Source organism: Mirounga angustirostris, unplaced genomic scaffold (assembly GCF_029215605.1).
Source record: "Mirounga angustirostris isolate CCGP_5_RB_7025 unplaced genomic scaffold, mMirAng1.0.hap1 SCAF_12, whole genome shotgun sequence".
In the NCBI taxonomy this organism is placed as follows: Eukaryota; Metazoa; Chordata; class Mammalia; order Carnivora; family Phocidae; genus Mirounga; species Mirounga angustirostris.
In genome coordinates this window covers 87,008,731-87,035,889 of record NW_026991720.1, presented here as the reverse complement: position 1 = coordinate 87,035,889, position 27,159 = coordinate 87,008,731, and the positions used below count along the sequence as shown (strand labels likewise).

Here is a 27,159-nt window from a genome sequence, read left to right as displayed (position 1 = left end):
CCCCCCCCCCCAACTCCTTAATCAGCTTTGTCCCACGTTGAAAAATGACAATCTCTGAGCCTCTCATTTGTTGTTGGGTCAAATGAGGTAATGCATGCAAAGCCCTTAGAACAGTATGGGGCATGGGGCGCCTGGGTGGCTCAGTTGGTTAAGCGACTGCCTTCGGCTCAGGTCATGATCCTGGAGTCTCTGGATCGAGTCCCGCATCGGGCTCCCTGCTCGGCGGGGAGTCTGCTTCTCCCTCTGACCCTCCCCCCTCTCATGCTCTCTCTATCTCATTCTCTCTCTCAAATAAATAAATAAAATCTTAAAAAAAAAAAAAGTATGGGGCATAAAAGTGAAAGTAAGGCAGAGCTATGAGGATTTATTGAGCACCTATTTCCTCATGCCATGTTCGTTGTGTTAGGTATGGAAAATGCTTTTGATTCTTCATCCCCACGGAATGGCCTTCCAGTACCTGAAAGAGCTGATATTTGACGGCTCCTGAGTTTGCTTGCCGTTTCCCAGGCAGCCCTTGATGCTCCTAGTTCCTAAGAAAGTTTTTGCTTTTCCTGGACTTGCCCCCCTTTGCAGCGCTTTGTACTGGGTGAATATTGTGTAGGGATAGTGGACAAACCTAGGTTTGGTATGATTGTAGCATCACATGAATGAAGGGGTAGACTAAGCTTCTTCCCCGGTACATTTTAGGCTGATGCCTGACAGCAGGCCATAATGCTTCCCTACACTTGATCCCTTACCATTTGGAACTAAGTATAGATTGGGGGGTAGGGGAGTTGGTCTTTAAAAAGAACGAGAGAGATGCTAGATAATTTTGGTGATAATTTACAAAAAAAGGAAACATATAAAGGAGATTATTATCTCTACAAAAAATGGAGGAATTCCACAAACTTGTGGCAGACTGGTCGGTGATTCACTGAGTCTTCAGGTGTTGAGGAATAATTAAAACTCTTCCTTTCCATGCTGAGTTGCTAACAAGTTTCTGGTTGATTTCTGTTGTCCCTGCAGGACTCCTAAGTCTGAGCCTCTTACCCTCTAAGTCTTTGCCCCTTCAAACACTAAGCATCCGTAACTCAGACTGAATAATACCTTCAAACAGCACCGTTCCCACTGTGGAGTGAAATCATCTGATCGCAACATGGGTTGAAGAGTTGGAAGTTCCTTACACTTTAGAACATTTAACTTGTATGTAAATTACACTACAATAACAAAAACCAAAATGGAATATTTTATGATATGGAAACACAAGCAATATGTAGTTTAATGAAATTACATGTACAATGTAATCTTACTTTCGCAAAAATATGTGTATGGATAAGATCAGAATATTAATTTCCTCTTTAGGTCTTTTTAAGGGTATTGTTCTTGTAATAGTGTAAAGGAAAAGTTCTTTTGTAAACTTTATGAAGATGGATTGTAAGAGATGTAAATTTGATAAAAGATGGATATTCTGTTAACTCCTCAGTTTTCAAAGAAATTGTCAGCTTGATAAATCAAGAAATATAAACATTATGTAGATATCTGGAGTTACTGCTAAAAGATAATGCTTCTTCAGTTTGAGTTTGAAGATGGGGTCTTGTTCCTTTTCATTTTAAGCTCTTGGATATGGATTTTTTAAATAAAATATATGCATGTTTTACTTTGCTAAATTTAAAAGGTTAAAAATTACACTGAGGTGTATTTTAAGATTTATTTTTATGTAGGTTAACCTATCCTTTCCAAGTTTATTCTTTCCCTTCTCCACCCGGCAGTCAGAGCAAACAAATTAAACTAGCTGAAAGGTACTTTGAATAACAGTATCAAGTAGAAACACATTATGAATTGCTTAATATATAAAGCATGAGGTTGTTTTTTTATATATATAATTGAGGAAATTAAAACACAGCTTCTTAATTATCCTGAACTGCGTCATACTGTTTTTGGGATGGTCTTTTGGCTTGAATCCATTAACTGATGATATATCTTGTAGCACTGTGGGAACTGCATTATTAAAGCAGTTTCAAAGTCACAGCTTTTGTATTTGGCGCCCTCTAGTGTATTATTTTAAATAACAAAAGCCAGCTTACCCTTGCTAAGCTGTTAGCTGGAAGATAAAATGTGAATGTCGGTCCACCCAGTGGCACCTGGCTGGCTCTGTCAGTAGAACACGTGGGTTTTTTTTTTTTTTTAAGATTTTATTTATTTGACAGAGAGAGACATGGCGAGAGAGGGAACACAAGCAGGAGGAGTGGGAGAGGGAGAAGCAGGCTTCCCGCTGAGCAGGGAGCCCGATCCCTGGACCCTGGGACCATGACCTGAGCCGAAGGCGGATGCTTAACAACTGAGCCACCCAGGCGCCCCTGAACACGTGATTTTTGATCTCAGGGTCATGACTTCAAGCCCCACTCTGGGCATAGAGATTACTTTAAAAATAAATTTGATTCAGGGGCACCTGGGTGGCTCAGTCGTTAAGCGTCTGCCTTTGGCTCAGGTCGTGATCCCAGGGTCCTGGGATCGAGCCCCGCATTGGGCTCCCTGCTCAACACTCAAGTGTTAAATCTGCTAGTTGGGGAATGCGAAGAATGTTAAAGAGCAGCTTAAAAAAAAAAAAAAAAAAAGCCTAGGCAGGACTCTAATCTGTGGTCCCATCTTACTGAGTCAATTCATGCCAAATTCTCCAGTCTGGAAACAGACTTCTTTGCATCCTTTACAGCGCCATAATTACACACCCTTAAAAATACTTGTTGTGTTAATGTTTAAGGTAAATGGTTATATGTTAGATCTTAGAAAATCTAAGATGCAGAATGATAGAGGAAAAATGTGAAGATTTGGATTCAGACTTTAGTTTAAGCTGGAAGCTCCAAATTCCTTTCTCTGGATTTTATTTTCTGGACTGGAGTTCCGGAACAAGCTGTCGGATGGTATTTGTACTTCCTGTGCACAGGTGGGAGAGCATAATTGATGCTAATTGAACCCAGGTGAATCAGGATTTACAAATTCGTTTCCCTCATTGACAGAGTTTGAAGCTTAACATCACTACCTCCTGGGTTCCTTTAAGAACCGGTTACCTCGAGAAAGCATTGGGTGCGTCTGACACCTACTCACACCCCTCTGGAGTCTTTGGCTGGTCCTGTGTATAATAAATGACATCATGCTATTTTTCCTATGTGTCATATTACAGTTCAGAATTGTTTCTCCTTCCCTTCCACTGCCTGAGTGCTAAACCAGATAGCTGTTCATGAGAAAATCAATCAGCTAAACATTATTGAGCCTCTATTATAAGCTTGGACACTATGCTGAGTACTTGACATACATTAGTTCTAATTCTCACAACCTCAATCCAGTAAAGTAGGGGGTATTAGCCCTATTTTCCAGAGGGGGGGGGAAGAAATCACACTAGGTCACCCAGGTAGTAAGTGTAAGAGCCAGACTTCCAACCTGAGTCAGCTTCTGGAGCCCATGGCCTCAACATCACATCAGAAACCCTTTCCAAAGGGAGAACTGTGGGTTATGCGGCCTTCAGAAGTGCAAGGCGAATCTCACAACTCCTTTCAGGCACTAAGATGTCAGTTCTGAGGCTTCCTCCTTTTCAAGAATGCCCACTTATCTAGCCCTGCCATAATGATAATTATTAGAACCTGGGATGGCTCACATATGGTCGGCACCTTGCATTTTTTCCAAGGTTGACCCATGGGGATATCTCATATTCTCTTCCAGAAAACCTTTTGCCTTCATCATGCACTAAACCCCCAAGCTAAGCTGGGGCGGCAAGTTCTTTTCTGGCAGAAGATGGCAGCTGCTGGTATTTACCCCCCAGGGGATATACTGCAAATCCCAAGCCTTACAGCTGGGAACATGGAGATCTGGCTTTGCAAGTATATAAAACAAATCTTGACAAAGAGGGAGGGGCGTGCACCCACTGGCCATCCCGGTCCCAGCACACTGGGCAAGGAGCTCTCCGCCTGGAGGCTGTGATGCAGAGGCCAAGGCACGGTCTTCAACGCCGAAACCACATTCAGCAGGCCTTCAGTCAGGCGGGCCTTCCACCGCTGGGGCGCATTCACTGAGGCCAAGCATGTGGTCTCCTAATTGCTTTTCCTCTCTTTAACCCTCTCCCCCCCCCCCCCCCCCCGCCCGTCTCCCCCACCTCGCCCTTGTCCTTAAATGCTTTCTCCAGGTTTACACCTTAACCTCATTGTAGGATCCCAGGTGAATGCCGAGGCTTATGTGGGTGGAAGATTATAAATCAAAGCCTCAGACCCAGCCCCGGGGGGTGGGGGGGCCACCCAGAGGAGAGAAGGGCCACAACTTGAAAACAAATGAGCCTCTTTCATCCCAGTGGGATTTTTGTTGTTGTTTTCTAAAGACTGCAGTTCCTGCAGGGCACTTCCCCAGAAGCTATGGTTTCTGGAACTTTCAGAAAGCAGAAGCCCTAACAGAGTTGTCCATATGTGTTGTCCTCTGCAAGAGTTTCAACAAGACTTGGGGGCCTAAAGAAGTTCTATTTTTTTTAAACAAGCCTCAGTTTCACCCCCGATAAAATAGGTTTCAGGTTTGAAAAGCAGCCCAAGTGTAGCCGCAACCATCATTTTCTCCAGAACCGAGAAGCTTCACAAAATGAGAGGGATCAGGTTTGAAAAATCTAACTGTAATTTGAAAAAAATTAAATCTTGTCCTTTCTCAACGATCTGTGCTAGGGGAGGGGACTCCAAGACGGGACTCCGATGGGACGCTAATTCCCTGTTCGTTTACATCTGGTTTTACGAGGCATTGTGGTAATTAACATTTTTATACGGGTGTGTCTGCAGTTCTGGGAATTTACGACTGTTTACAGCGAATAGCAAAGCTACTCGGTGAAGATGCTGACAGGGCTGGAATGCTGTCAAAGGACTTTTCCAGCCTCTGGACCAACTGCTTCGTGAGGGCTGGAAACAAAATGGGCTTTCGCCTCAGAGGAAGGTTTCAATCCCGATGCTGCTGTGTGACTTTTTAAAGATTCCTTTTTTGAAAAACAGGAAAAATGAAATACCAAGTGCCTTGACCATGATATGAGAGAATAACCGTGGAAGTTGTGAGGGAATTCTCAGACACATCTAGCATCCAATCGGGTATTATTTTAATCTGGAAGGAGACTGGAAGGTTACATACTTCCACAAATAGACCAGAGCTGCTAATTAACTTGGGTTAAGAGAGCTTCACCAACCTCTCTTTAGATGATGACATTCTGGTTATAGATTATTAAGAGATTCAGTATGACCTGTTGGGTCATAGACTTGAGCCTGTGGCTGGAATCTAGCCACTGAGCAACTCAGCTCAGAAGGTAAGCCTATTTTGTGTTCCTAAGAGGCCTCCAAAAAGCAGAATTTCTATTAAGAAGTTGCTGCTCCTGGGGGCGCCTGGGTGGCTCAGTCGATTAAGCATCTGCCTTCGGCTCGGGTCATGATCCCCGGGTCCTGAGATCGAGCCCCGCATCAGGCTCCCTGCTCAGTGGGGAGTCAGTTTCTCCCTCTCTCCCTGCTCATGCTCTCACGCTTTCTCACTCTCTCAAATATATAAAAATCTTTATTAAAAAAAAAAAGTTGCTCCATTATCTTTAGTCATCTTAACTTATCCTGTGTGTTAAATACATGAATAATTTTAATTCTAACTCATCTGAATTCATACTAACTGGCAGATGTAGCCTGGAATTTACCATATTGCTGGAGAGGCTACATAGCAAGATGGCCTGTTCAGGCAGCCCTCCTACACAAAATCTTGGCACCACATGCACAAATTCTGAGTTGTGTAGGGGGAGAGCCTAAGTATACGTGGTCTGCTGAAAATGCCAGTTGAATTTCCACAGCTTCTTCACCATCCTTATTATATAACCTGTCCTGCCTGGATTAAGGACTCACTTTTGATCACAGAGCTAAAACTGGACCCTGTGCCCCTAAACACAGAAAGTTTGATTAACTCAATTATATGCTCTTTCCAAACAGCACATTTGTTTTCCCGGCCAGGAAGTTGGAACACGGTTCTAGTAAATGTTTAGATCCGATATTGCTTAGGCTACGGGTTCAACAACTCACAAAGAGAAGCCAAAATACAGTGGCAGTTCAGCTGAGTCCGGGGCCCAGTTTCTTTCTCTCATTGTGCTGCCACTCCTAAAACATGCCTTTTGCTTCACAGCCCAAGATAGCTGCTCCAGCTCCAACACTCACACTGACATCCCAGCAGAAAAGGAGAAAATAAAGACATTCTGTAAGGGCAACACTCTGGATGTTGTATACACCAACTTCTACTCCCAACTTTGGCCATATCCAGCTGCAAGGGAGGCTGGGAAGCTGGGCAACCATGTATCTGGCTAAAAATTCTGTTAATAAGAAAAGAAGTACAGACTAGAGAACAATTCCCTTCCCATGGTTTTCTGCTCCAGACCTACTTGATTAATAATTCAAAATGCTGAGCTAGAAGCCCACTGAATTCCCTATGTGCAGACATTGAAAATGAGAGGCATTTTTACTCTATTATTTTTGGATAGCATAGATAGTACCTATTTATTCTTTGGGGGGAAAATAGAAAATACAAGTCAGTAAGAATTTAAGGATCCTTATGAATCACTCTATTGTATACCTGAAACTAAATTATACTGTATGTTAACTAATTGGAATTTAAATAAAAATTAAAAAAAAAAAAGGATTAGCACCTTTAGACTCCATCCCCCTGTGAGAGGGATGTCAAGATTCTGAGGTCTTTCGTGACAGACTTGCCCGATGCAAATGTAGCTGTTGAATCTCAGGGTGGGAATTTACATTGCATGATGGTGGTGATGATAAATGATCTATATTACTGGGTGGGGTGGGGAGAGGACTTTAACCAGTCGCACAACTGAAAGAAAACAAATGGAGAAACTTGGATTTTAGCTCTACCTCTTAATTGACCCCTTCGTGACCCTGAGCAAGTAACAAACTCATCATGTTTCCATTTCTCCATCCTTAAAATGTACATATATATTTTCTCAATCCCCATTACAAGACAGTTACAAGAATCAAGGCTTCCTTCCTGGATTCCTTCAAATTCTCTTGGGTGCCCGCCATGTGAAAGGTATTGAGAATAAGACAGACTTGTTCACTGTCCCCCCAGAGTAGAATCTAATGGATGATGCATATCAAAATCTTTTGAGGAATATCATTTGGGAAACCTATGTCAAAGATTACTATCAAGGAGTGTCTACCAGTCATCATAGTGTTCCTCAGCCCTTCACACCTCTTTGCCAAGGCCAAAATGGAGGAAGAGGTAGGAGATAAAGCAGTCAGATGGGAAGATGTAGTCTGGCCTGGGCAGGCTGCCATTTTACCAAACCCAATCAGCCCTAAATCTACTACAATAACTCATCGGCATTTTATAGTTACATCTAGTAGTCTCTGTGTTCCACCTTCTGACAGGGAAGTAGGAAAATAGAGATTTGCAGAAGTTGGTAAAAACTCATGTCAGGAAGCAGAGTTCCATTTCTAGATCCAAGAAAAACTTCCTGTTTTGTTAAGACCCTTCTTAGGAGCGGAAACCAGCTCACTCAGATGAAAACCGCAGTGAATAATTTCACTGATTTGTACCGTATGTTAAGCAAGCCCAAAATCCCAGGAGAAGGTTGTGAATAAGAAGAGAAACTATCGGAAGGGAACTGTCCATGTCAACCCCCACCAAGTAGGGCTCCTCCTCACTTCTTCACCACTCCCTGAAGAACAGTAACCAACAATGGCATGGAATAACTTTGGGGAGAATATGACGCAAAGGCAATCTGGCAAAGCCTCAGGGGGGCTTGTTCCAGAACTGCATAACTCAGATTGCTCATCCTCTCTCCAGATGGAAGAGTTTCCTTTTCTACACAAAGATCTAGAAGAGCCGCTTTATTAGCCTCGCCTATACTGCAATTATAAAATAAGTGCAGAATCTTGGTTTTTACCACAGTACCGCGTATCGTTGCTTTCATTACGTGACAGATGCGGGTTGGTGGTGGAGTGCGAGGTGGAGACGAGGGAACCCGGCTCAAGAACCCTGGTTGCTAGAGGCTCCAGCATTTGGAGTTGTATCACCAGAGTCTTAGGTCTCCACCATCCTGGCCAGAGAAGAAAAGGCATGGAGAACTCACACGTGCTCCTCTTCAGCCTGGAAGGGACATGGGTCACTTCTGGCTCAGTGGTTGGACAGAACCAAGTACAGAGGCGGGCTGGGATGGCTGGGGAGATGCATAGATATGGCCGAGCAATAAAGGTCTCTGCCCTGGGGCGCCTGGGTGGCTCAGTTGGTTAAGCGACTGCCTTCAGCTCAGGTCATGATCCCAGGGTCCTGGGATCGAGTCCCGCATCGGGTTCCCTGCTCTGCAGGGAGCCTGCTTCTCCCTCTCCCACTCCCCCTGCTTGTGTTCCTGCTCTCGCTATGTCTCTCTCTGTCAAATAAATAAATAAAATCTTTAAAAAAAAAAAAAAAGGTCTCTGCCCTGGCCGCCCTTCAAAGCTGAGCATGTGCTGCAACACGTAATAGGCGCTCAGAATCCCAGACCATGAAAGGATCGTTTGAATCCAAGTCTGCTGAGAGGTCTCCCCTGAAGGCCTTTCTTGATAACTTCCTGAGTGTCTAACAGGCAGCTCTCAGGTCAAAAATAGCCCACCCCATTTAAGGTGGGTTCTTCGTCAGGGTTTTACCTCAACCCCCAGCTCTTCCCATTTTTTATTTACCTGATTAGCTAGCCTCACAGTGTTGGGAGACGGACGTAGCTTGGTGTCCCTGGGAGCACGGGTCAGTCATTGGAACGAAAGCTGCGTTTTTTAAAATCCTGGAATTTTAAGCTGTTCACATTTAATTCCATGGAAATGCCAACATAAAGCTGGAGGATTGTTCTCTGAAAGACTGTTGACCAAGTTGTTCCAAATATATTATGATTCAAGCCTCCTCTTGCCGTTGACTCATGTCTGATTCTTGTCCAGTGTTCTTATGCCAAGGGAGGATGCTCTGTATTCACCATCAATTAAATATACATACAGCTCACGCACACATGGGGTTCTCATGAATGAACTTGTATGCCCTTGCCGGGGGGCAAGAAGTTAAGTAATAGCTTATCCAGGACTTGAGTTCCTTTGCCTTTTCCCCCTTGCTCCCTGCTTTGGGGACATTTGCAATCCACCAGAAAGACAGGAGGGAAGCAAGGGAAATACAGCGCATTTTGGAGGCAGACTGACTTCACAGGGTGGTTCTCTGCCCTTTTGTTTTACTTGGCCTGCTGTGGAGCTGTTTTGGGACTTAGGAGGTTCTCCAACCACGAGGCCCTTTCCAGACCTGATTTCCCCTTGGAAAGGACACATTAGCCTCCCTTCAAATGTAGCAATTGTAAATTCCTGCCTGGGGAGCAGCAATTGCTTTGAATTATACACTATTTGAATAAACCAGTATGGGATTAACAAGGCCTTATTGTTCTACAATCCTTCACCGAAACTCTGCTGTAGCAATTTCTAGTGACATTGTATTTCTCTGCCCAGCATTTGAATGCGCAAAGCCACGCTGTCCACACTTTAATGGGTCCTTTTAGTTGTGTGTCATAAAAACCTCTGGTTACCATTTTACCAACAACACCAAACAGGAGAAAATATTACCAGGTTTTCTCTGTTCGCCTTTTTCTCTTCCTTTCCCTCTCTTTGGCATCCCTACTAGAATCCCACATTTTCAGTTCCTCAGATTCGTGGAGTTAAACATTACTTCGTGACAGCCATGCGCACCCACAAGGTAGGATTCTCTCTTACATTATGTGTATATGCTATTTTTATTTTTTATTTTTATTTTTTTATTTTTTTAAAGATTTTATTTATTTATTTGACAGAGTGAGAGATAGCGAGAGCAGGAACACAAGCAGGGGGAGTGGGAGAGGGAGAAGCAGGCTTCCTGCCGAGCAGGGAGCCCGATGTGGGACTCGATCCCAGGACCCTGGGACCATGACCTGAGCCGAAGGCAGACGCTTAACGACTGAGCCACCCAGGTTCCCTGTATATGCTATTTTTAAAATAGACCTCCGGAGCACAGAATGAAATCAGTCATCCTCCCTGGTTTGTGACACAACTCTCATCACAGCCCTGGAGATGCTATTGCCAATGTGTTTTTATGATAACCCAGGAAAACAACGTACATGTGCTCTAGTCCACTGAACACACCCACGCGTGCGCGTACGAGCGCACACGCACCCCCCAAAAACACATTTCTTGCTCATTCACTTTTTACTCAATAACCAAGAATAAATCAACTACTATTTACTTTCTCACCAAAATTATTCCTAACAGAACCAAAAGGGAATCTCTTTATAATGAAAGGCTTTACTCATAAGAGTGTTGAGCCCACAACATGATTTACCTACAAAATAGGCCTTTATAATGCTGATTCAGTGAATACAAAACCAATGAATCAGAGCTATAACAGAGTCTTTTCTAGCTGGTTTTAGGCCAGTTAAATCTAATAAATTAGATCATGAAGATAGAAAGCCAGCTTGAAGTAAGAACATTTTGTATTCTATTAATAGGTAATAAAATTAAATCTATGCAACTGCTGAATGAAAATTTTAGTTACTTGTTTACATACAACTTTAGGCCTACATAACTATCACTCCAAAAACAGCTTAATAGCACAATATTTTGATTTTATTTTTTTAACATTTTATTTTTAGTAATCTCTACATCCAAAATGGGGCTCTGACCTACAGTCCTGAGATCAAGAGTCACATGCTCCACCAGCTCTGAGCCAGCCGGGCGCCCCAATAGCACAGTATTTTTTTTTTATTTTTATTTATTTTATTTGGGGGGGCAGGGGGAGAGAGAGAACCTCAAGCCGACTTGGCACTGAGCACGGAACCAGATGTGGGGCTCTATCCCACCACCGTGAGATCATGAGCTGAGCCAAAACCAAGAATCTGACACTTAACCGACTGAGCCACCCAGGTGCCCCAGCACAGTATTTTTTAAAAAATAGGCTTTGATGAAATTGACAAAGTAATAATCTCTACCCATTTGTCTCCAAACCACCTTCTCAGATCTTGTATCTACACTGAAATTTTTTAAAAATTTTATTTGAGAGAGAGAGAGAGCAGGAGCACAAGTAGGGGGTGGGGCAGTGGGGGAGGGAGAAGCAGACTCCCTGCTGAGCAAGGAGCCCAAAGTGGGACTCGATCCTAGGACCCTGGGATCATGACCTGAGCCGAAGGCAGACGCTTAACCGACTGAGCCACCCAGACGTCCCTACATTGAAATTTTTGTGCCAGAAGGGAGTTGGATGATATTTCAGATATACTATACTATAAGAAGTATAAGTTATTTTTTTTTAAGATTTATTTATTAGAGAGAGAGCGCGTGCATACACACACATGTAGGGGTGGAGGGTGGGAGCAGCAGAGGGAGAGAGAATCCCAAGCAGACTCTGCAGTGAGCACGGAGCCCAGCTTGGGGCTGGATCCCACGACCTTGAGATCATGACCTGAGCCGAAGCCCAAGAATCAGACGCTTAACCAACTGAGCCACCCAGGCGCCCTGATAAATGATTTTTTTTTTTTTTTAAATCATTAGAGGACCAGGAATTCAACTTTAAAACGCTAGGTCTATAATCTGCACTGAAAGGATTAATCTTCAAATATTTTAATCTTTTGATCTATAAACATATGAGCCAGTTTTTCCCATTTTTCAAAACTGAGACTTCTTTGAAGCATTTCCTCTTAGAAAAAAAAATAGAAATGGGTTGCTGCGGCTGTTCAGGATTTCATCAGCAAGGAGATAGAGCTGATTTCTTTAGGGACCATGTTTCAGAGTTGAAGGGTAAATGAAATCCTGGGAATTTAAGCTTTATATGGACACTTGGCTCCAAGGTAGCATAAACAAGAATGTTCAAGAACTCGTAACCGACTGAGCCACCCAGGTTAAGAGCGGAGGCCAAAATCACACAGTGATTTCTGCAGGAGCGATAGACATTGTGAACTGCATCAGAAAGAGATGCTAAGCAAAAATCTTATAAGTAAAAAAAAAACCAACAAAACAAAAAAAACCTCAGAAATTTAGAAAAACTGCCCCCTATCCCAGATATTGATTCCCTCCTCCTCCTCGTGAGCAGTTGCATATGCATACAAACAAATGAGTAGAGAAAAAACGGCAGGAAATTTGCGGTATAAACTTACAGACTTCTGCTAACACAGTTTATAACAGGGCTCAAGTATTCAGGGTTGCTTCTAAGTTCAGAGTAGTAGTCGCGTCCCAATTTGAGACTACAACCTCACCAAGGCATGAGCCTTGGTAAAGCAGTTGGGGAAATTCCACGAAACCTGAAGGCCAAGTAATTTCACTTATTCTTACACTCAAATTTTTCCATTTCATTTTGTTTCGGCAGTTGTGAAAAAACAGTAGACCACTGGGATGGAGCCGGGAGTGCTCCTTTCCAAGAACGAACCAGCTTTGATAAGAAAGACCACATGTTTTTCTGAAGATAGTTAGGAAAAGCCGTTTTAGGCCAAGCTCCAGCCCTTGTTACTGTTGAGGAATGTTCTTGCTCCTATCTCCCTCAGACGGCCATGGCCTGACCGCTCGCCCCCTGGACATCCGATGAGCACACTCCTCAAAGCCGTGCTCCTAGTGCCGGGGTTCCGGGGGACCAGGACTCACCGGGCTGGGAACCACTTCTGGAGCTACAGCAGGGCTCTGAGAGCTCACAAGATCTCCTGCATCCCTTTTTCTCCACTTCCCTCCTTTATTCGACATCTGCCTCGTGCCTCAGTTTCCCTCATTGGGCCTAAAGACCTGCCCCCGAGCGGAGGTTTAATTACCCTGTCTTGCTGTTTGCCAGCTCCGTGCTTTTCTTCCCACCCTCCCACTGGCTGGGACTCTGCTGGAGTGAGTCACATGCTCAAGAGCCAGGATTCCTCCAGGACTTTGGTCCACCATCTAGACAGTTATTCCCTGCTTACTCTGCCCCCCGAAGATACTGATAATTGCCTGAACCTGATCCCAGCTTGCCTTCTCCACTGAACCCACCTGATGAGCTTTTCCAGAACCAGCCTCGCCAAGTCAGTCCCACTGCCTCCCTCTGCCTACCAGCTGACCCTGCTGAAATGTCGATGATCGCAGGAATGAATGAGAGTTAAGAGCTTAGTCTATCTTAAACTGTCCCAGGTGCCTCACGTACTTAACATTTATTTACTAATGACACACCACTTGGAAAACCGGGCGCTGGGAGAGGTTAAGTGATTAACGCAAGGTCACCCATACAGTAAATAGCACAGCTAGAATTGGAACCTCGAGCCTTCCTGATGCCACGTGTATTTCTGTTCCCAATCCTAACGTGTAGGCTTTTTCTGCACACCAAGCAATTGTCAGACACCAGCTGGATGTCCCACAGTCCAACTCAATTCCGACACGATCTACCTGGAAATAGCGTCCTATCCCACAGGTTAAGGGCTCGGTCGTACAACAATGCTCTCCCTGCCCCTCCTCCTGCCACCTTCAGGTGACGACTGCAAGCAAGTATAGGTTGTCCCTTGTGCTTCTGACCAACTAACCATCTATAGATTGGAGGTTCCAACTACCCCTTCCTTGTGTTCCATTAATTTGCTAGAGCGGCTCACACAACTCAAACGGGTATTTTACTTACCAGATCGTTGGCTTATTACGTAACTCAGGAACAGTGGGATTGAAGAGATGCATAGGGCAAGGTAGAGAGAAAGGATGCAGGTTCCCATGTCCTCTGAGCACATCACTCCCCTCACAACCCCACCTGCTTAGCCGGAAGCTCTCTGAACCCCGTCCTTTTGGGTTTTTACAGAGGCTTCGTTACTTAAGCCTGATTGATTACATCATTGGGCACTGGTGATTGACCTCAACCTCCAGCCCCTCTCCCCACCCCTTAGCTCAAGGGGGTGGGACTGAAAGTTCCAACCCTCTAATCTCTTGATTGGTTCTGGCAACCAAACCCCATCCTTAGGTAGGGATCCAAAAGTCACCCAGTTAGCATAATAACAAGACACCTTTATAGATCTTACTGATTAGAAAATTCCAAGGGGTTGTGGAGCACTGTACCAGGAATGGGGTCAAAGACCAAATACATATTTCTTACTGTGAATCACAGTATCACACCAGGTAAATACTCTTAAACATGGGCCAAGAGTTCCCAATGTTCACTTTGCCTCCACATGGTTCCAGACACTCTACGTTTGTGGGGGGCCTGTCTCGGGGGCTGCGCAGAATCTCAGCTACGCTGCCTCCCAGCACTGAATAGAAAGAACCGAAGGGTGCTCTGCCTCTCCCATTTATGTTTCCCCTGCCCCAGCTGGCTTCATTGCTAGTAGACAGGGCTTATTGGCGATGATCAAACTTCACACCTGAGTGCATCATCCATCAGCTCTGAGGCCTGGGCAGGTTCCCTGGGATCTAGGGAGCCCTCCTATCTTAGGGTTCTGCACACAGCTAGTCAACGGTACGGCCAGGACTGATGTTTCACGGCTCTCAGGCCACCCTGCCGAGGCCGGAAACAAGGAAAGTCAGATTTCACCCAGGGCTTCTTTTTTTTTTTTTTTGGCAGAGAGAGACACAGCGAGAGAGGGAACACAAACAGGGTGAGGGGCAGAGGGAGAAGCAGGCTTCCCGCCGAGCAGGGAGCCCGATGCGGGGCTCGATCCCAGGGCCCTGGGACCCTGACCTGAGCCGAAGGCAGACGCTTAACGACTGAGCCACCCAGGCGCCCTCAAAAGAGAGTTCTTTTCAGGAATGCGCTCATGCCATTGTGGAGGCTTGTGGTAAGTCCAAAATCTGAAGGGGGCTGCCGGCAGGCTGGAGACTCAGGAAACAGTTGCAGTTCGACAGTAGAGGCTCTGCCAGCAAGCCAGGAAGAGCCAGTGTTTCAGATGAAGTCTGAAGGCAGTCTGCTGGCAGAATTCCCTCTTGCTCAGAGGAGGGTCAGACTTTTGTTCTATTTAGGCCTTCAACTGCTTAGACGAGGCCCACCCACATTATGGAAGGCAATCCGCTTTCTTTTCTTTTTTTAAATTTTATTATGTTATGTTAGTCACCATACAATACATCATAATCGGCTTTCTTCAAAGCCCACTGATTTAATGGAAATCTCATCCAAAAACACGCTCACAGAAACAACCAGAAAAAAATTAATCAACTCTCTAGGCACGGTGGCCTAGCCAGTCTGACACATAAAGTTAACCACCACAGAGCCTTGTTACTAAGTGATGGGAGAATTGTCTCATGTTCCTGTGCTCTGACTTCATCCTGCCTCCAGGGCAGTCAGCTCAGTACAGGTGCCCCCCAGTCCCCCTGTCCTCCCGACCTTGTATGGTTTCCCCTGGGGGTCAGGGATGTGAGAGTGAAGTGGAAGAGGGGTACTGGGCTGGAAGTTAGAGAAATGTTGGGCTCAAAATGAGCACTTCTCATGAATTCCCAGTCTGTATGTCCAAGCCAAGCCAGAGAACTCTCTTTCCCCTCGGGACTCCTTCCATAGCCACATTCCACCTCCAGGTCAGGGGAAGACATTTTTCCATCCTTCACCGACATCTTGCCCTGGAGCCGAGGTCTAGCCAACCACTGTCTCATTGAAGCACCGAATCTCCAGCTAGTCAGCCCCACTGGCCCCCAGCACGCATCCAGAACTTCCTGAATCCATCTGTGTGGTTGAGTTGAGCCATGGTGACATCAGTCATGTTATTATTGATCAAAACAAGGGTAAATTGTAACCAAGGCCTTTGTGGTTTTTGACTTAACTGTTGCTCACCAGCTGTGACACAACTATGAAAAGGCCCCAAATAGAAACTGTGTATACAGTAAGGGTAGATAGATAGGGTAAGAGACCAGACTCTTCTCCTTTAGTGACTGAAGGTAGTTCATTTCCTTTACTGGAACAAGTTCAAGTACACACCCAACTCAGTGTTGCCTGTGCATTTTCTGTTTTCTTTTAAAAATAGCAGCTTTTGGGCACCTGGGTGGCTCAGTCAGTTAAGCGTCTGCCTTCGGCTCAGGTCATGATCCCAGGGTCCTGGAATCAAGTCCCACATTGGGCTTCTCGCTCAGCGGGGCACCTGCTTCTCCCTCTACCTGCCGCTCCCCCTGCTTGTGCTTGCTCACTCTCTCTCTGACAAATAAATAAAAATCTTTTTTAAAAAAATTAGCAGCTTTACTGGGACACCTGGGTGGCTCAGTCAGTTAAGTGTCTGACTCTTGATTTCGGCTCAGGTCATGCTCTCAGGGTGATAAGATCGAGACCCGCATTGGACTCCACACTCAGCACAGAGTCTGCTTGTCCCTCTCCCTCTGGTCCTCAACCCGCTCTTTCTCTCTCTCTCAAATAAGTAAGTAAATAAATAAAAGCCTTTTAAAAATTAGCAGCTTTACTGAGATACAATCCACATTCTATACAATTCAGCCATTTAAAATGTATGACTCAAAAAAAAGTTATAAATAAATAAAATCTTTAAAAAACAATAAAAAAATAAAATGTATGACTCCATGGTTTTTAGCATATTCACAGAGTTGTGCAACCTTCACCATAAACAATTTTATTTATTTATTTTAAAGATTTTATTTATTTGACAGAGAGAGACAGCAAGAGAGGGAACAACAGAGCCACCTAGGCGCCCCAAACCACAAACAATTTTAGAGCATTTTATCACTCCCAAGAGAAACACCATACCCATAAAAAGCCATTCTGATCCCCCTGACCCCAAATTCCCCAGACCCTAGACAATCACTAATTTCCTGTCTCCTGTCCAGATGTACCTATTCTGCACATTTCATATAAGTGGAGTCATAAAACATGTGCTTCTGACTCATTTTTATAAAGGTAAAATAAGCTTAGATGTTGTCATGACAACAAGACACCCAGACCAAGCGTTCCCTTCCCAGGGATACTGGTCACATTGCTCAGCTTAGCGGAACAGGCAAAAAAGCATCGATGCAGTAGGAAAGCCCCAAATCCTAGATCTCTAGCAACACTCAACAAGCGTGTAGAAATCCTGTATTCTGTGTAAAGTTGGCTTATAATTCAAAGAGGGCCCAAGAGGCCTTTAGTGGATGAGGCCCAAGAGCCCATTGAACCGTTCTGTCTGGAAGGCCAGGTGGCAAATTCCCTGGAGTCAGCTGCACCTTGAAGATCTGTCTCCTGGGAAATTAACTCCCTTACCTCCTGCAGTTCTCTTCCCGGGGGGATTCAGTAAGCATCAGACAGGCATTTTATTTGCTTTCTATATCCTGATTGAATAAGAGCTAGGTACAGAGGGTGTAACACCACCTGTGCACTTGGAGGAGATCACAGCATCAGAGCCTAACCCCAGGACCAAGGCTCCAGATCCTGCTGTCTTGCAATGGTGTGCATTTGGCACGTTAGAAGACAGAAAATGCCACGAATGAAAGTCAGTGCTTTGAGGAACACGTGGGTGGCTCAGTCGTTAAGCGGCTGCCTTTGGCTCAGGTCGTGATGCCGGGGGCCCTGGGATGGAGCCCCGCATCAGGTTCCCTGCTCGGCGGGGAGGCTGCCTCTCCCTCTGCCACTCCCCCTGCTTGTGCTCGCGCTGTCTGACAAATACATTTAAAAATCTTAAAAAGAAAAAAAAAAAGAAAGAAAGTCAGTGCTTTGAAATGGTACTACAAGCTAGTTATTTAAAACAAAGAGAAAATGAATTAGCCGGCTCTCAGACTCTCTCTGGGCCTTGGGGTATGGTTCTACTTTCCAGAGTTTGAGAATTATTAAACGTTGCTTAAAAAGAAATGTACATGAGCGCTTAAGGATGCTTGGCCAATCGACCAGGCGAATCGGGGAGCTGCATTAATGACAGAGCTCACTGCAGACGGTGGTGTAGAGGTTACAGAAGGCTGGCCCCCCGGGAAAAGGTACTCCCTGATGAGTGGACTGGAGCTGGAAGGGAAAGGGTGACTGGGTTTGCCTAACAGCCATGACTGATGTGAGAGAAAACGGGAGGAGGGTGGAGAGTGGCCTTTTCAGTGGCTTTTTCCAAGCTTGGAAGTCAGATTCTCTCTCAGTAACGCAGTCCCGTGACGCCTCAACTTTGTACAAAAGTTTTAGCGACAGAACACCATGGCTGCTCCCTTCTCTTTCCTGCAGATTTATATGAAGTGCAGGTTGTTTCCCAGACCCCAGAGAAAGTGCCAGATTGCTTTCTCTGATAGCTCACGCTTGGTCAAAGAGGGCTGCAGAGAACCAGCCACTCAGTCTAGCTAGGCAATCAAATTGGCGGACTAATACAGATTCCCATAAAGGAACAACTTGGAACGTGGCCAGTCCTATTTGGCTGCTTTAAATCGTTTTATAATCTCTTGTGATTGCCTTATCTCCCCATCTGCATTTTAATCCTGAAGGTAGGGAACGTGTATTTGCCTTTTATGCTGTCATTCCATGTGCCTGGCACCCAGAGGACAAGGTGCTCAATCGTTTTGGACGGGTGGCTTGAAGCAGGGAAGCCACACGCAGGCGGGCAATGGCAAGATGGGGGGGGGGGGGGCAAAAATGCCAACAAATTTAAATAATCAGCTTGCAATTTTCAGCGGTTCACTGTAGCACCTTGAAACTAATTCCAAGACCTAAAAGTGTTTCGGAAATTAATTCCGTGAAATGCATTGCACATTTTAGTGAACTAAAGCAAAGTCACAGTTTTATTTTTATTTATTTTTTTAAGGATTTATTTATCTTGGAAAGAGAGAAAGAGTGTGCGAGCATGTGTGGGGGAGGGGCAGAGGGAGCAGGAGAGAGAGAATCCTCAAGCAGACTCCAGGCTGAGCATGGAGCCTGATGACGAGCCGGTCCCAGGACCTGAGATCATGACATGAGCTGAAATCAAGAGCAGGCTGCTGAACCGACTGAGCCACCCAGGCGCCCCCAAAGTCACAGTTCTAGAAAGGAAATTATGTTCTAATAAACCATGTGTGTAATTCCTTGAAACAGTCTAGAAAATTTTCTTTTTCTTGAGTGGGTGCAAAGGTGTTAAGTGAAGATGAAGGACCGGGAATGAAAATACTAAAGGCCTTGTGTTGAAGAATTTTCTCATTCTGGAAAGAAAAGAAAAATCCCCAAACTTCATGCTGCTTTCCAAAGTCTTCAGCCAAAGAAAATAATGCAAGTATAAGTTGGATTAACTCAGATGAGTACAAAATAGTGACTATGTCCAGATATGGGCGATTATGATACATGGAAGAATTAGTATCTGCCCTGGAGAGAAGGCTGGGTGCTTGGACCCAGAGTCAGGAGGTGTGTTGGCCATCAGTCCTTGAACTTGAAAAGCAAAAGAAATGCAAGATAAATCTAAAACCAAAACCAGAAAGTAGAAATTGGGGCATGGAGTTGGGGGGGATGGGTGAAATAGGTGAAGGGGATGAAGAGTACACTTATCATGATGAGTACTGAGACATGTATAGAATTGCTAAACCACTATATTGTACACCTGAAACTAATAGAACACTGTGTGTTCACTATACTAGAATTAAAATTAAAAACATAATGAAAAAAATTTAATTAAAAAAAAGAAATTGGGGCGTCTGGGTGGCTCAGTTGGTTAAGCGACTGCCTTCAGCTCAGGTCACGATCCTGGAGTCCCTGGATCGAGTCCCGCATCAGGCTCCCTGCTCAGCAGGGAGTCTGCTTCTCCCTCTGATCCTCCCCCCTCTCATGTGCTCTCTCTCATTCTCTCTCTCTCAAATAAATAAATAAAATCTTAAAAATAAAAATAAAAGAAATTAGGGCATGGAAATAGTGACCTTATGAAATTTAATGTTTAAATTGCTCCTTTCCCGGGCACCTGGGTGGCTCAGTTGGTTAAGCGACTGCCTTTGGCTCAGGTCATGATCCTGGAGTCCTGGGGTCGAGTCCCGCATCGGGTTCCCTCCTCGGCGGGGAGTCTGCTTCTCCCTCTGACCCTCTCCCCTCTCATGCTGTTTCGCTCTCTCTCTCTCTCAAATAAATAAATAAATAAAATCTTTAAAATAAATAAATAAATAAAAAATAAATTGCTCCTTTCCCATATGTGGGTGCCCCTACTGGCCTGGCATTTTTCAGCCAGTGGGTTCAACAAGAAGACTCAAGAAAATGACCAGAAATTATTAAAATAGTCAGATGTAGGGGCACTGGGTGGCTCAGTCGGTTAAGTATCTGACTCTTTTTTCTTTTTTTTGGATAGAGAGCATAAGCAGGGGGAGCAAAGGGAGAAGGAGAAGCAGGCTTCCCGCTGAGCAGGGAGCCCGATGTGGGGCTCGATCCCAGGACCCTGGGACCACGGCCTCAGCTGAAGGCAGATGCCCAACCGACTGAGCCACCCAGGCGCCCCTAAATGTCTGACTCTTGATTTTTGCTCAGGTCATGATCTCAGGGTTGTGAGATCATCGGGCTCCATGCTCAGTGGGGAGTCTGCTTGAGATTCTCTCTCTCCCTCTGCCCCCCTTTCTCTCTCTCTCTCTCTCAAATAAATAAATCTTTTTTAAAAAATAAAAAATAAGGGGCACCTGGGTGGGTCAGTGGTTAAGCGTCTGCCTTCAGCTCAGGTCGTGATCCCAGGGTCCTGTGTTCGAGCCCTGTGTCAGCCTCCCTGCTCAGCGGGAAGCCTGCTTCTTCCTCTCCCACTCCCCCTGCTGTGTTCCCTCTCTTGCTGTCTCTTTCTCTGTCAAATAAATAAATAAAATCTTAAAATAAATAAATAAATAAATAATAAAATATAAAATAGTCAGATGCCAGGGCCCAGCTTGGCCCTATTGAATCTGGGGCAAAGTTTCTGATATTAAGTATTTTTATTTTTTATTTATTTTTAAAATTTATTTTAGAGATAGAGATAGAGAGTGAAGGAAGAAACGGAGGGAGAGGGACAAGCAGACTCTGGGCTGAGCACAGAGACTGACACAGTGCTTGATCCCAGGACCCCAAGATTATGGTCAACTTACTGAGCCACCCAGGTGCTCCTGATATTGAATATTTTTTTAAAAGTAGGTGATTCTGATGCTGTTGGGTCTGTGAGCCACATCTTGAAGACACACTGAAGTAGACCACTACTATGGACTGATTGTGTCCCCCCCCAAGTCTGTTTTGGTTTTGTTTGTTGTTTTTTTTTTTAGAGAGAGGGTGAGCACATGCATGCGTGCATGAACAGGCAGTAGGGAGGGCCGGGTTGGGGCAGAGGGAGAGCGAGAGAATCTATTTTTTAAAAGATTTTATTTATTTATTAGACAGAGAGAGAGTGGGAGCAGAGAGGGGCAGAGGGAGAGGGAGAAAGAATCTGAAGCAGACTCTGCACTGACCACAGAGCCTGATGTGGGGCTCTATCTCACGACCCTGAGATCATGACCTGAGCTGAAACTAAGACTTCGTTTAACCGACGCTTAACCGACTGAGCCACCCAGGGGCACCCCTCTCCAAATTCTAATGTGGAAGCCTGAACCCCCATTGTGATAATATTTGGAGATAGCGCCTTTAGGAGATAATTAGGTTTAGCTGAGACCCTGAGGAAAGGACCCTCACGATGGGATTAGAGAAGAGACACTGAGGCACTCTCTCTCCTCAAGTGGGGACACAGCTGAAGGCTGCTATCTGTGAGCAAGCAAGAGGGCTGTCATCAGGAACTGAAACAGCTGACCCCTTGATCTTGGACTTCCCAGCCTCCAGAGCTATGAAAAATAAATGTCTGTTGTTTAAACCAGCCAGCCTGTGGTATTTTGTCACGGTGGCGTGAGCTAAGACAACCATGAAGCAGATAACACAAAGTTGACCACCCCTCTGTAATGTTGGGAAGGCTGCAGCCACTTTCAAATAATTTGAGGTCATATTTTCCACACAAGTTCAAACCTATATTGTGCCAGATTCTGGGAGACTTGGGTGTAGATGCTGAGTAAAGCTCCCAGTCATTGTTGGGTGGGAGTGGATTCTATGAAGATACACTCTTGCCTGAAACTGTCCTAGACAGGCAGCCTACTACTTTCTCTGGAGCATAGCATTTTCTTCTCCTTATACTTCATTTGTGTACATACTTCGTCACTAGACTATAAGCTTTAAGGAGACAGTATCGTGACTGACCCATTTCCGTAGCCTCAGAGTTTAGCTTAGTGTCTGGCACACAATAAGAGCTCAATAAATGTTGAATAAAATGCTTATTAAGTTACTTATACCTTCAAATATTTTGAAGAATAAAGTTTGCTGCTCAAGAACAAAACAAAACAAAACACTCTTGGGGTGCCCGGCTGGCCCAGTCTAGTAGAGCATGTGACTCTTGACCTTGGGGTTGTGAGTTTGAGCCCCACATTGGGTGTAGAGATTACTTAAAAATAAAATCTTTTTAAAAAACACCCTTTTTATTATGGACATTTTCAAACCTACAAAATTAGAGAAAATAGTAAAATAAGGTCCCATGCACTCATCTCCCAGCCTGGGGCCAATCCCGTCTCATCTAGAACCCTCCACTTCCTACCTCCCTTCCCCCCACTCCCACAACACTCATGATTATTTTGGCAAAACCCCCATATGTTACATCATTTCCATTTCCTTCAGCATCTATCCCTTTGAGATAAAGACCTTTGAAACAAAACAAAACATAACCACAGTAACATCAAACTTAAAAAGATTGACCATAATTTTCATAGCATCAAATGTTCATTTAGTATCCAAGTTTTCCTAATTGTATCATGAATAATATTTTTGTTTCAGTCTGTCTGCCATCAGGATCCAAACAAAGCCCACATGTCAAATTTGTATGACTGATCTGTTTCTCAAGTCTCTTAACCTACAAATTCCCCTTCTCTTTCTCTCTTCTTGCAACTTTTTTTGTTGAAAAAGCCAGATCATTTGTCCAGATCAGAGATTTCCACATTCTAGACTTTTCTGATTGTATTTCTGTGGCGTCATGTTCCTCTACATGTTCCTTTTTTTTTTTTTAAGATTTATTTATTTAAGAGAGAGCATGAGAGCACAAGCAGGGGGAGGGGCAGAGGGAGAGGGAGAGAGAATCTTCAAGCATACTCCATGCTGAGCTTGGAGCCTGACATGGGCTCGAACTCATGACCCTGGGATCTCTCCACACTGGGTGGAGAGATTACTTAAAAATAAAATCTTTGGAAAAAAAAAAAAAATTCCTCTCTGTATAGTTAAGTCACTAATTCAATACACAATTAGATTCATTTGTTTCATTTGCTTTCAATTTTTTTTTAATATATTTTTTTAAAGATTTTATTTATTTATTTGACAGAGAGAGACCCAGCGAGAGAGGGAACACAAGCAGGGGGAGTGGGAGAGGGAGAAGCAGGCTTCCCGCCGAGCAGGGAGCCCGATGCGGGGCTTGATCCCAGGACCCTGGGATCATGACCCGAGCCGAAGGCAGCCGCTTAACAACTGAGCCACCCAGGCACCCCCATTTGCTTTCAATTTTTAAGAATTTTTAAAAAAAATTTATTTAAGCAATCTCTACACCATCATGGGGCCCAAGATCAAGAGCCACATGCTCTACTGACTGAGCTAGCCAGGTGTCCCAGGAACTTCTCTTTTTAACCCATGTCTATTAAATTGTGTTTTATAATTATTTAAATTATGTACATGGTTCCAGAGTCAAATCTACAAAACAAAGAACATTGAGAGCAGTCAAGTCTAGCTTCTCTCTCCCCTTCACTCCATCCCCCCACCTCCTTATGGATAACCATTTTAACTAGTGTTTGGTTTTCCTTTCCATTAAAAAAAGAGGCAGGGGCGCCTGGGTGGCTCAGTCGTTGAGCGTCTGCCTTGGCTCAGGTCGTGGTCCCAGGGTCCTGGGATCGAGCCCCGCATCGGGCCCCCTGCTCCGCGGGAAACCTGCTTCTCCCTCTCCCACTCCCCCTGCTTGTGTTCCCTCTGTTGCTGTGTCTCTCTCTGTCAAATAAATAAATAAAATCTTAAAAAAAAATTTAAAAAGTGGCAAATACATATAAGTAGTTGTATTTCCCCTTCTTGGGTAATACTAGCATACTCCACACACAGTGTTCCATACCCTGTTTTCACATGACGACACACAACAGGGATCATATTCATACACAGAGTTACTTCTCTTACTTTTCACAACTGGATGATACACAATTACATAGGTCCCCATGTGGATGGACATTTGTCTTGTGTCCAGTCTTTTGCTATTATATAAAGTGTGTGTTAGCTTCTTTGGGCGTCTGAGACGTTAGAATGAAATTTGATTAAATCTTCCAGGGTCCTACATCCATCCCTGTCTCAAAGTGGGCTATTCCTACAGCTGACCCTCCTTGCCGAGATATTACATTTCCACTTTTTCTTATCTCACTTTGCATAGGAAATCTTTAGCACGTGTAACTCAAGCTCCCACATTCAAAATAATATCCACTGGGCTTTTGAAGGAAAAAAAAATCAGGAATCTATAGTTCTCTGGATTACCTCCTTCACCCTCCCTCCTCCTTTAAGCAAGACCAAAATCAGGGATTGTGCAAATGCTTCTGGTTCAGCATGCCTTAGATGTAGGAAAAAAAGTCAGACCGCATCCTCTTAGGCACGATCTCCCCATGGCTGGTGTGCAGAGCAACCCGATCCATTCACTTACTTATTCAGCAAATAGCAAATGTGTGCCACCCACCACGGTGAGGGGTTAACAACAAAGCAGTGAGTAAAACAGCCTCAGTATCTACCCTTCTGGAGCTCAGACAGTGACTCTTAGATCCTGTGACTCGCTCAAGCCATCTTGGTCCCCGCATAAAATAGCACTTCATTTTCCTTTCCCAAGGAGCTCACAGCCTCCAGATTGTCATCATCTTCCACAGGTGAACACCGGATCAAGTTTTTCCTCAGTTTAGGGGAAGTGATGGGGGAAAGCCCAAAGGGTTTGGCAGTACTCCCAGGGCTTCCCCATCAGGTGTCTGGATTGTGGATCCCACAGAAGCAATTGCTCTAATTCTAATGGAGAATAGCCAGCCTTTCCTTCACATGCCACTTCAAAATCAGTCATGTCTCCGTCTTAAGTTTTGCACTGATTTTGCTTTGGACTCGCCAGTCCTTTTTTTTTTTTTTTTTTAAGATTTTATTTATTTGACAGAGAGAGAGAGACAGCTAGAGAGGGAACACAAGCCAGGGGAGTGGGAGAGGGAGAAGCAGGCTTCCCACGGAGCAGGGAGCCCGATGTGGGGCTCGATCCCAGGACCCTGGGATCATGACCTGAGCCGAAGGCCGACGCTTAACGCCTGAGCCACCCAGGCCCCCCTCGCCAGTCCTTTTTATAACAGCAACTGTCACCATTCATTGAACACTTACTATGTTCCAGGTATTGTGCTAAAGTCCTTTACACTGAAGTCATGTAGTCTTGCAAGTATTATTACACAGGAGGACACCGACTTAGGGAGAGTAAATAACATGCCTGATGTCACACATCTAATAAGGGGAGACACAGTTAGAGAAGTCACACTGGTAAAGGTAAAGCAGTCTCGGGTATGACCAATAGGCAACAGCCAGAATAATAATAGTAACAGCTAACTTTTGAGTCCTTACTATTGTACCGAGTCCTAGTGCTTACTTATTAAAGGTCGAAAAAATTTCTTCCTCGGCCCTGATGTTCCCTTCCACACAGAGGAAACTCTTCTAGCCTAGGATTTCTGACATCTCTCTACTCCTTGACCCACTCCTCCCTAGGAGTGGAGGCAGGCGGCCACTTCTCAGTGGTGAGAGTGCGGGAAGGAATCCCAGATGCGTAGCTCAGCCCTTCTCTCCTCCTTGGCAGCTGGCCCCCTGAACATGCCATGGGCTCTGTTCTCCGTGGTTTACAGGGACAGTCCCCTATCCAGAGGCCTGCCTCAGCCTGTGTGGGTACCTGCCTAAATCTGTTCTCTTACCTACAGACACAAACCACTGACTCCAATATAAAACTGATCAGCGATAAGGCTACTGTTTTTGATCCCGTATGTTTGATTTCTTCTTGCCCATCTCTTCACTCAGGGCTTTGTAAGGAATGAGGGGTGTCCTTTATTATACCCTCTTGGATTCCCAAACTATTACCTCATTTAATCCTAGTAAGAACTGATTAGAAGACTACTCTTCTCTCAGATGAGGAAGCTAAGCAGTCCTCATTTGGCCCCTCGGTTCAAGAACCCAATGTGTGGTCTTCGCTGAGGATTGGGTGGAACGAGAGCACGTGAGAGCGTTTGCAAGCTGCTCAAGCTCCACAAACAGAGGCCGGAGGGCGGTGGATCTGGCTTTGCCACTCCCTGGCAGAAGGGCCCGGAACCAGGGCTTTCCGACCTCCGGCTCCTTTGCCCGGGAAGTGAGGGGTCCCCCCGCTGCTCTGAGTTCTGTGACCGTGAGTCAGTGATGACCAGCCACCCACTGTCTCCGCCGGCTTCCTCTGCGTCACGGACGTCTTCGGCTGCTGGCTTCTCCCCCGACTGAGCGAGGTCCTGTCCCTGGGGACACACGGCGCTTGAAACTCCCCCTCGCTTAAAGGGCGGGGCTTTCTCAGGTCGGCCGCTCGGTGGCCTCTGTTGCCACAGCAACAAAGCCGGCGCCCACACTTCCGTTTCCGGGAGAGTGACGCAGGCGCGGGGTCGGCGCTGTGCGTGCTGCCCGGGCTCTCCCCGCTCCCGGCTCTGCAGCGCTTCGCCGCGTCCTGCCCGGGGCCGGACGACAGGGACGGAAGCCACCCCGGCCGTCCCTGCGGGCTGGTGCCCGAGGAAGTGGAGCCAGGCGCGGGCTTCCCCAGAAAAAAAGGCACAGCTCCATTAGGTCAGCCTTCGAAGGAGCATTCTCAAGAAACCCAGGCTCAGCCTAAGAGCCTGATTCAGAGCAGTGAGTTCTGCATCACTGCAAAAGTCTGTCCTTTGGTTTGGTTATCAGGGTACGGGTCGATGAGGAACTTGTGGCAGGCCTTGACTTACGATAAGTTTCATCTGATTCCGAAACTCAGCGGTTTAACGCCGGAACAAGGCAGACTAGCAAAGAACAGGAAGTGGAAAAAACATTTTGCCTACTGGAAACCACCTTTTGTTCACCTGCATTCCTCCAAAACAGCAGTCCAATTAGACCGGATACCCCACCTTTCTGGGGGGTATCCCCAGATGGTGGATTCCCCCAAAGGGACTTTGTCGACGAGTTTGACGCCCCGGTTTTTCGGAAAAGAGTTCAAGAGGCGTCAGTTAGGGGAACTTGAGGTTGGGTCTCCCTGCTTGTATAACAAGG

At 45.3% G+C, this 27,159-nt stretch overlaps 1 protein-coding gene across 25 annotated transcripts in view; it reads left to right on the top strand.

Annotated features, from left to right (window-relative positions):
* The window catches only part of LOC123835668 (uncharacterized), a 101,869-nt gene that overhangs the window by 24,893 nt on the left and 49,817 nt on the right, over nt 1-27,159 (top strand). For 20 of the 25 annotated variants that reach the window (XR_010406564.1, XR_010406566.1, XR_008505281.2 and 17 more), the window contains one exon: nt 1,006-4,973. The exons of 4 other annotated variants lie outside the window; for them this stretch is intronic. Coding sequence is in view for 2 of the 21 variants with exons in the window: in XM_064575401.1 (XP_064431471.1) it covers nt 1,006-1,079 (74 nt within the window). In the remaining 19 variants the exon portion in view is untranslated. Of the gene's footprint in view, nt 1-1,005; nt 4,974-7,955; nt 8,443-27,159 lie in introns of those variants that run through there. One more of the 25 variants, XR_010406581.1, reaches the window with a different exon arrangement.